We start from the raw sequence: 10818 nt of genomic DNA, 5'->3' as shown, positions 1-10818 counted from the left end.
AGGGGGTTAGAGGAAATGCATGCGCCGCCCTTGCCAAAATAAGTGCGACACGGAGGAAGGGGCCTCGTGGTGGCAACAACTTCCGAACATCTGCATCAGCAGGAAGAGGGCCCACTAAGTATCCTATCAGCTGCTTGTATGTTGTTCCACATCCCAAAGGTTAGACGGTGATAGATCCTGCTGCATGCCAAACCACACAAGCTCTTGATGATGCCGTCTTCACCTGCAGCTCTTAGCACTGTGGGCAGATCACGCAGATAACATGTTTTAAGGTTGTGACATGAGGCACCTTTAAAGTACTTTTATGTTTGTTCAATCAAAAATACTTTGGTATTGTCTGAAAGATGTGCATTTCAAGTGCTAAGCACAGCCTTTGATTTTTATTTTTGTTTTGTTCATTAATTATGTGGTATTTATTCTTTGCTGGTGAAGCCCTTCTGGAGCCATATGTTATTCTCTGTGTCCAGGGTAAAGTTCTAGCAGAAAGGCGAAGCGGGGATTGCGTCAGGAATGCTGGCAGTTGATCCTTTTCCTCCACTCTGCGTAGACAAGGGGGTGGGGTGCCTGGCTGAAACTGGGAGGAGAAAAGGAGGGAGGGGGGAGGATTTAGGAATATTCTTTGTCCTCCTCACCCCGCAGTACAGCACACCACTGGAGAAGGACACGAGCTCCTCGCGGGAACGGAACAATTGGATGGCTTGATATTTAAGAGCGGGACTGCTTTATGTGAATAAAGAGAGAGAGAGCGGAGGAAAAGCTCTCCAGATAAGCGAGAACTTCGAGAAGCCGCCGCTTGAAATCAAGGGGACCCTTAACAAACAAACAAAAAAAAAAATCACGACCGAAGGTAAGATAACACACACAAACAACATCACCGCGTAGCTCTTTAGCTTTGGCTAGCAATGGTGTGGGTTTTTTGGGCCGAAGTTATATCTTCAACTTTTGTTCCGGGGGGGACGGTGAGTAATACGGTGAGTATCCCGTATTCACAGACACACGCACACGCACACACACACACAGCCGCTGACGGTATTGTTTAAACACCAGCGTTAACTTCAGCTCACGCGCACAGGACGCGGCGCCAATTAAAGCACTCAGGACGCCGACTACGAGGTACCTGTGCTGCGTGTGTTGGCACAGCACCACACCCGGTGTAATTCTGCTGGTATGCAGAAATCGTGGGTGATTTTTTTTTTTTTATTTTTCTTCTTCATCGGGCTTCCTGACTGTTTCCACCGGGGTTTGGTGATGGAGGAAAGCGCAGGAATCCTCTCTCGTTTCCCCCCACCCCCCTCCACCCTGCCCGTCTTCAAAATATGACCTTCTTAACAATAGTGGCATTTATTACTTACATTAATACACTAATGCACTAGTTAGTGACTCAACCAATTAGGCAGCGTCCATGCAACGGTACACCATCAATTTGTGGCGTTAGGAGCATGTGGAGCCGCGCTGTGACGTCCCGTTAGCCACGCGGAGGATTTTTTTATTTTTATTTATTTATTTATTTAATGCGCGTGGACACTGTAATTTGGCTCTCCATTTGTCATAATGGTGTCTAGATAATTGTGGCGCTTTATCAGAGCTAGACCTACAGCTTATTTGATAACGTTGTTTTTGTGCTAAAGCAGTTTCAACATACGTTATGGCTCGTGGTGATACGCAGGGGGAATTAGCCCCCTCCCCCCTCCCCCCTGCACAGTCCCTTAAGTCGCTTCCCAGTATGACTCCCAATCTTTTCCCAGTATGACTCCCAATCCCCATTTTTTTCTGGTCTTTTTTTTTTTCCTGCCTGAGGTTGGGGCCTCTTAGCTGTCGGGCTTTGGGATAAGGGAGGGATAGCCAATAACTAGCCTCCCAGATGTGAGAGCCACAAAAGCCCCTCTGTTCTGCAGCGCTCACCAGTGATGAGACATGATGCTTTACATAGCTCTATGGCCTACTTAGAACCACAACTTTGAAGTTCCACAGATGGTACACGAAATGAACATGTAATGAGAGTAAAAAGTACTGTGAAACTGGATTGACATTTTTTTTCCTTCTGTATTTGGTGTTCTCTAGACAAACACTAGCTTCTGATTTAGAATACACAAGCTTCAGGATATTCAAATTGTAGAAGGCTTCCTACCTGAGTTTATAACGTCAAATAAATCTGCCAGGCCGATATCAGCCTATTGAGAACATATCGGCATATATGTGTTGGCCAGTAAGTGACAATCAGGTCGAGAGATTCAAAATGTTTGAGGTAGTACGTATAGCGATCCTCATCAAAATATACCAACGGTGCTAGTTGGTGCGAAAAGTGATCAACAAGTATTAAAATATTGGTGTTGGCCTAATAAGTTCCTCTGTATCAGCTCAGGTTTGAACACAGGTTTTTGCACTGAATGACAAAGTAGCAGTCAAACACACCAATCCAAAGACGTGTGCCAGTCATAAAATCGAACCGCACGCATCTATTGATATGACAACAAATACAATACAGACTTCAGCTCCAAGTCTAGAGTGAAAATGTCTGATGACACAAATTCTCACACAGAGAATGCATGTGAGCCTGTGCTTTTCCTTGGGCATGGATGTCAGCTCTGACACTAGCCTTGGGCAACTTGTAACCGTTAACCTAGATTACATGCAGCAAAGTGTGCCGTTGGCGTTGCCGTCTGTTGCAGCCTGACCAAAGTGCAGAAGAGCAGGGTAGTAAGCATTTTAGGTCATTGATGGCAGAATAAAGCTGATAAAGCACGGCTTTAAAGTCACACTCAAATGTTGCATTTAAATATGTATAACATTTCGTTTGGTGCGAAATAGTCTTATGTATCCATGTTCAGTTTGAAAACCACATGCCTCCACTGAATGGAGGTTTTTGTCAGTTACCATGATGTGGAAACCTGACCCTAAAGTCGTCATACATTCAGGTGGAACTGCAGGATGCTGTATCAGGTGCAGGCAGCACTGCAGAAAGCCACAGATGAAGGATAATGACAACGGCAGTCTTTGTGAGCAGTAGCAGCAGGAGGTAAACAACTAGGCACAAGACGCAGTTTCACTGCTTATTGACATTGCTGAAGAAGACAGTAGACCTCACATGCACATCATAGATTAGTACTCTCTGTGTCTTTAACATTTAAACTAACAGATTACAGGCTGATTGTGAACTCTTAATCACCACAGACTTAAAATCAATGATCACTTCAAAGTATATGATAAAGCCACAGGGTCAATTATAAAAGTGAGTGCACTTCATCGGGTTGTTCTCGGTGCACGAGTGGCTTTCAGACAATGGCAGCTTGTTGTGCTTTATTCTAACTCTTTATTTTTCTAAGGACGGTTTCCTCCCCAGCTGAAGTTAAACTCCACATTCATACAGTGCTCCCATTCACATCTGGGAGTCGCCCAATACAAAGAGCTCTTTGCATCTGTACTGGAGCACTTGGAGGTGATGTATCATCTGTAGAGGCTTTTTAGGGCTTTTTTTTATTAGCCTTTATTTGATTTGATATTACATGTTTAAGTCTCTACATTCCTTCAGTCCAAACTGCAAATTGACAACTTAAAGTTCACTGAAGATTTGGGAAGTACAAAGTCTGACCAGTACTTTACCATTGATAGATCTATATGCAGTTGCATATATGCAGTTGCTCTGGGAGTTTGTGAAGAAGGTTCCTTCCATGGTTGTCAGAGAACCTTGTACATTGAGGTAGCTGGTCCTGTTGATGAGTTGGGGTTCAATCGGTTTTTGTAACTTCATGAAAATGTCATGTGTTTAAACACAAACTCTGTATTGCTTTAATAGATTAATTTAGTGTTTCGGTTAGTAAATTTAGATGGTCTTGAAACGGAGGAAAGATTATAACTCCTCCCCCAAAACCCCTCGAAAACAATCATTAGATCTTAACAGCAACGCTTTCTTTGCCCTCCGTGAACGCGCTCAGGCCGGCTTCGCACATGCCTTTGGTGCCACATTTAGGTTAATAATTTAGTCACAGATGTTGGGGGGGAAATAGGTTTATTAAATCTGCAGATGCTCCAGATTTTTACTGGAATTCCCTTGGACTCTTGTGTCTGTCATTGACAGCTGGTAATCAACTCAGTTCTCCCATCTGCATGTTTTGTTCCGGTACAAACATTGAAAACTATTCAAATTTTTGCTTAAAACTCAATTTGGAGAATGATGGAAAATTAGATTTGGATTTCAGTTGATCCTTTTAGGCTTTGTCTGTGTCTCTAAAGATACTATTTTGTTCATAGCTAAGAGATAAAGCATTGCTACTTAAAGATTAGGATCACTATCCTCTCCTGAGGTACTAACCGGGCAGGAACTTCTGCCACTACTGTTAGGAAATACATTGTTGGTTTCATCTGTGCAAGCCAAGGATTCCTGAATTTACCATTGGCTACTTGATACCTCCTTTTATCTTGTGGTAATCTGAGTTTGGCCACTGCCGGGTTTCACTGAAGGGACAATGCCGATTTCCAATATTTGAGATTTCACCCACTTCTGATGGCTTTAAACCCTGGTATAGAGCAAACGGGCACATTCTGAACAGGCCCAAAGGCAAATAGTTTGGTATATTGCAGCATGCACCATGTTGATCTAAAAGACAACTAAAGACTTGAAAGTTGTGAAATGGGGTCTGAAGCCTTTAGCAGGGGATGAAATGGTGTATTCTTCTAAATCACAAACACTCTGCTGTAGCTCACCTACTCGGTACAAGCCCGGCACTTTATGGCAACGGTTAATTACTCAGCAGCAGTTGTTTATGACGGCGGTCACAGATGGTGTGAAACCAAACCACAGGAACTCCTCACGGCCTCTTTCTTATTTTTAACTATCGGCTCATTACGCCGTTTTGGCAATCTTTTAGTCTGACCATGACGCGACACTTCACACCTTTTTTTATTTTTAGTCGAACTTCTTTGCTTTGTCTCTGAACACCAGAGCTCATAAACTTTATTAACTTTCAGTTTGATAACGCCCCAAGCACCGCTGCATAACTTCACATCAGTCTTTACATAGCAGTCTGGGACCTTCACAGGGATGTTTGCCTGAGCATGCACCTTGTCTTGGCAGTGATTGTTCACTTGGGACACTCAGTTTTGTAGCTGTGATATATTAGCTCCCCCTTGTGGCTATCTGGTGCAAAAACCATGGGTGTTAATGGCTCTGTTCACACCAGGCATAGGAATGTGTCTCCACATGCGTCATGAATAACATCTTGTGATTGGATCACATCACCAAAGACACATGTTGGTTCCAGGTCTGAACAGGGCCAACAGGAATCGCGTTGGGGATGAATGGATTCAGGGCGGAGAGCGCAGACTCGTATGAACAGGACATTATGCAACACTACAGAGCTCAGTGGTCTGACTTGGAGCCAAATCAGCCCATTTTTAATGTGATCACATGATCAAATATAATAATAATAATAATAATGGAAACTCGGCCCTGCGTATAAACTACTTTGTTTTACTCTATACTGTTAAAAATGTATTCAAGTTGAGTCTTGTTTGTGACCAAATTATTTTAATATGTCAATATCTGTATCATTTTGAATCACATTCTTTCCCTTGTATGGGTGTATTGATTTGTTTTAATGACAAATGTTTTATAGTTGAGACTAAATATTTTGAATGAGATCTAGATATTATCTTTCACGTGTTCTCCTTTTACTGTCAGTTATTACTTTTCTTATCATTTCATCATCTGATTGCGATTCTTTTTCTGCACAGGTTTGAGAGGTTCCATCCTGTTCCAGAGGCAAAATGAGCTGGAGCTTCCTCACACGTCTGCTGGACGAGATCTCCAACCACTCCACCTTTGTGGGCAAAATCTGGCTCACCCTCCTCATCGTTTTCCGCATCGTGCTGACCGCCGTCGGGGGCGAGTCCATCTACTACGATGAACAGAGCAAATTCGTGTGTAACACGCAGCAACCCGGTTGTGAGAACGTTTGCTACGACGCGTTCGCGCCGCTATCGCACATCCGCTTCTGGGTGTTCCAGGTGATCATGATCACCACCCCCACCATCATGTACCTCGGCTTTGCCATGCACAAGATCGCCCGCATGGACGACAACGACTACCTGCCCCGGAACAGGAAGCGGATGCCGATAGTGAGCCGCGGCGCCAACCGGGACTACGAGGAGGCGGAGGATAACGGGGAGGAAGATCCCATGATCCTGGAAGAGATTGAGCCAGAGAAGGAAAAGGAAGTGGTGGAGAAACCCAGCAAGAAGCACGACGGGCGGCGCCGCATCAAGCGGGACGGCCTGATGAAGGTCTACGTGTTTCAGCTGTTTTCTCGCGCCATCTTCGAGGGCTCGTTCCTGTTCGGACAGTACGTCCTCTACGGGCTGGAGGTGGTGCCGTCGTACGTGTGCACGCGCTCTCCCTGCCCGCACACGGTGGACTGCTTCGTCTCGCGCCCCACGGAGAAAACCATCTTCCTGCTCATCATGTACGCCGTCAGCGCCCTGTGCTTACTCTTCACCATTCTGGAGATCCTTCACCTCGGGATCAGCGGCGTCCGGGACTGCTTCTGCGCGCCGCGGCCTCGGCCCCCCATCCCCCGCAACACGGCCCCATCCAGCCAGAGGTCCTCCATCTGCCGCCAGCCGTCGGCACCTCCCGGCTACAACACGGCTCTGAAGAAAGACCCGTCGGGGAAAATGGGCTTCAGGGACAACCTGGGAGACTCGGGTCGCGAGTCGTTTGGGGACGAGGCGTCATCGCGGGAGCTGGAGAGGCTGCGGAGACACCTGAAACTGGCCCAGCAGCATCTGGACCTGGCTTACCAGAATGGGGAGAGCAGTCCGTCGCGCAGCAGCAGCCCCGAGTCCAACGGCACTGCGGTTGAGCAGAACAGACTAAACTTTGCCCAGGAGAAGCAGAGCAGTACATGTGAGAAAGGTGAGGCTTTTTTTTTTTTTTTTTTTTTCAAAAGTTCGTACTTAAGATTTTCTTTTCTTACTTTGTAGATCAATACGAAATGATTTACTGACACCATCTCTCTCTGCACAGGTCTCCGTGCATAGGTTCTCACGAGCCCAGCTGACACTGTAGACTTGAATTCACATCAGGATCCGCAAGAGGACATAAGGGACTCAAAGTGTGTGTATGTAAGTATGTGTGTGTGCGCGTGTGTGACATTACATTTGCTTGAGGTGGATGAAGTCAGCCCAAGCCTTCCAGTGTTACGACCAGCCGTGGTCGGGCATCGAGTCAAAAGGTGAAGGAGGTGAAGGAGGTGAGGAGGAGGAGGAGGAGGAGGAGGAGGAGGAGGAGGAGGAGGAGGAGGAGAGTGGCCGTCTCGGGCCCAGCAATACTCGAGATGCCCGTCCGAAGATCCAAAGTGCTTACAAACTACCGTCAAGCAGCAAGAACGGTTTCCGGTCAACATGTACTTCTCCCTCAGGGCAGCTATTTGTTTTTATATTTTTATTATGAGTCATTGTTTTAAAAGAGTTTGTCCTAAGTTGGAAGTTCACAGTGAATGCATCTCAAGTTTGCCTTAGACCTAAACTGGAACTCTCGTTTTTTTGGCATTTTTTTACGGTATGGCCAAGCCAGTTGTATTGCTAAAAAGAAAACATTTTTAAACTGTAATCTTGTACTTTAGTGAAGAAGTGAATCAGCGAGTGAGATGCAAAAAAAACAAAATGTTAACGGACATGGCACCACTCATAAAAGTAAGGTACTGGAGCGATTGTGATGCTGATGAAGACTTTTCAAAGAGTTAAGATTCATACAAAGGTTTCTCTCAAGTGTGTATCAAATATATATATTTTTCTCCAATTGTTTTGACAATGTTGGCATCGCACCAGTCAACATTCCCAAGCCTGGTGCTTCGATGGTAACTGGAACACACTTGGGGCGCCTCTGTCCAAAGGAACAAACAAACCTGGGTAATGCTTGAAAAATATGTAACTCTTGATATCGTCTTGTTTTGTTCAAACGTGTATTTGATACTGTTCTTTATTTTTGTATTGGTGAGTATTGTGGTACTGACAAGAGGCTCTTGTCACTGTGGCAGACATGATTTTAATTTTTTATTTTAAACGAATGACGTTCACTGCTGTCCTAGTTCCCCTAAATCCGTCCGGAGAACAGACGTTCTGAAAATGGTTTGGTACAATTAGAGTTCAACTGCAACCGAAAGTAGATTTTCTTAAAAAATATTTATAACCTGCAGCTTATTCTCTTATTTACACATCGTCTATGGCCAGAAAACATTCCTTTTTTTCCCCGTACGGACCTGGATTTAATTTTATCTTCAAGTTCAATACGGGAGAAATACTGTCGTGTTCATGTTCCACGTCTGAAAGTGCTGTTTTTTTTCGTGGATAAGTGTCATCGCTCTTCCAGAGCCTTAATGAAGTTGTAAACCATGTAATCATTTCAATGTGAATTCAATGCCTTGAACGCGCTCTACTTAGACGCCATCTTTTTGTATTCTGAATCATACCCGCAGTGCCAATTTGTGCCAACTCAAATATTGTCATCTCATGTTATTTTTGAACAATGCTTTTTGTACTTTTTATACATTTTGTATCAATAGTACTTTGTGGTTAGTTTTTAAAATAAATTTTTTCAACAAAACAGTTGCAGTGTGGTAGTAATGGTTTTAATTCGGATATCACTTGCTTGAAATATTTAAACTATCGAGTTCTAATTATATTTGAATACGTAGATGGGTGAGTTAAGAGGGAACAAGAAATCAATGTGCGTACATCATTTTCAAGAAAACTGTTTTAACCAAATCACGCTGGAACTTGATAAGATTACACTCAAGTCAGGATTATGGTGAGTGTCAGTTTAGGCCTGTACAAACATAAAAAGTGCATCTCTGTATTGGTAACTGGAATTACAGTCGACGTACGTAGGCTATATATCAGTCACAATTTACCATTTATATGTAGGGCTCTACTGAGACAGAAATATTCCTGCAAATCTATTCAGGAGGAGAAAAAATACATAAATATATATTTGCAAGCTGCCATTCTGAAGGAAGGTGTGTGTTTCATGCTTCCCAAAGCTGAGTGAAGTCACTTCAGCTGGTTTAAATTCTGTCGAAAGAAATAACAGACCAATCACACACCTGTTGTCGTTATCATTGAAGGCCTGCAGCCTGTCAGTAATGGCACACTCAAAGTCATGGCGGTCATAATATCTTGTCATTTTGGGGATATGTTTCAACAGCTTAATTAAAAGTTCCAGCAAGTTTAATGGTGTTTGGACACACTGTCATTGATTCATGGTCAAAGTAACACCAGGCCTGTGCACATGTCTATTTAGCGATTTCAAAATAGTTTCGTATTGATTGAACAAACATTTATATCCTGAAATGTTTTTAATTTTTTTCTTTATTTATAGCGACCCTTAGTCCTGTAGTTAAGATTAAACCATATTTCATGCCTGTGGCACCGCTGAATCAAATTAAAACCCTGTGGTGATTAACACAATTAAATAAGCCCATTAAATCTGTTCTAAGTAAAACTGTACACTTAAATTTTAACAAGCATTTGAAACAAATAATGTGCATTTCCCAGATATCTCACAGAACGTAGTACTGAACACAGATTAATTGATATTTAAATAATTTGCATTAATTTAGTTGTTGCTTTGTGCTGACTTTGTAATAGTACATTGCTGTGGCAATGGTCACATTATATGCATGGAAAAATGCACAGTCTGACATCGTAAACAATCCAGGGAGATACCACATGTCACATTTTCTTCATTCATGTTGGTCGGCTGCTTTTTTTAAAGAGTAATCAGATTGTAAAAACTGTGTATACAGTGGTTAAATTGGGTGTAAAACACCAATTATCCCAATATAATATATATATTTATGCAGGTGAATCATGACGCTGTATGTAAACATGTCACTAAACCTGAATGATTATGTGCGACCTGATGTATGGAATTAGATCGGTAACACATTATGTGTACGATGGTACAAACTCTTTAAGCTGGTGTGCTGTATTTTATCATCCGAAGGTTTTTTACATGCTCCGTCCTGCAGGAGGAAGCATTAAGCATCTTCATTTATTAAATTCCATTAAAGCGTTGCACACATTTTAATCATTTTGGAAATTTTGGAATCCTGAAAGGTAAACTTTAGATTTTTGTAACATTTGTGAACCTCTGGTGCCACCTTCAGGCCGAACTTTACTAATCTTTTTTAAAAATGTTTTGCCTTGTGTTAGTTAAGAATAGCAATGTTTTCTCTATTTTCAAATTATCCATATTTCATGTTCTTCCAATATTTTTTAATAAATATTATTTCCTCGATACCAGCATGGCTATAGTTTTATTACATTTATTTTTTGTCTTTCAAACTCAATGTAATGCTTAGTGAAATATTGATTCACTGGTTTACATAACATGATTTAAAAATATCTGTTCTTTGCTTTACAAAGTAATCCAGATGACTCGTTGTACATGTTTGAAAGAGGCGGAGTAGTTTTAGCAGCATGTTATAAACTTTACAATTTGCATTTGTATGTGGTAACAGTTATGTGGTTCTCAAATGGAAAGTTGCTTCTTCCCAGAGGACTCTTTCATATTTGGGCCTGTCCATTTTCTCCTCATCTTCAATTATTTTTTATAGACCAAAATCACTTCTTTACAGTTAATCATACAGTTAATGACTCTTTGTATAAGCCAATATGATAATGATAAACATTGAACAGACACAAATGAAACTAATAAGAAATCTTAACACAACAGAACGTTTTGGAGCTTGTTTAATGTTCTTTTAAAACAGTTTACCCCATTAATAATGGGGAATAACAAATCAATTCCAGCAGGGGTTA

The 10818-nt window shown here is 42.3% G+C and overlaps 1 protein-coding gene across 1 annotated transcript; it reads left to right on the top strand.

Moving 5' to 3' along the window:
* Positions 1 to 546: 546 nt before the first annotated feature.
* On the top strand, positions 547 to 7245 carry gjc4b (gap junction protein gamma 4b). Its single transcript, XM_054615017.1, has 3 exons — positions 547 to 847; positions 5731 to 6910; positions 7022 to 7245. The coding sequence occupies exons 2-3, from the start codon at positions 5764 to 5766 to the stop codon at positions 7033 to 7035; spliced, it is 1161 nt and encodes a 386-aa protein (XP_054470992.1). The 5' UTR covers positions 547 to 847; positions 5731 to 5763; the 3' UTR covers positions 7036 to 7245.
* The last annotated feature ends 3573 nt before the right edge of the window (positions 7246 to 10818 follow it).

This window comes from Anoplopoma fimbria, chromosome 16 (genome assembly GCF_027596085.1).
Source record: "Anoplopoma fimbria isolate UVic2021 breed Golden Eagle Sablefish chromosome 16, Afim_UVic_2022, whole genome shotgun sequence".
Lineage (NCBI taxonomy): Eukaryota > Metazoa > Chordata > Actinopteri > Perciformes > Anoplopomatidae > Anoplopoma > Anoplopoma fimbria.
This window is presented reverse-complemented; position numbering and strand designations above follow the sequence as displayed.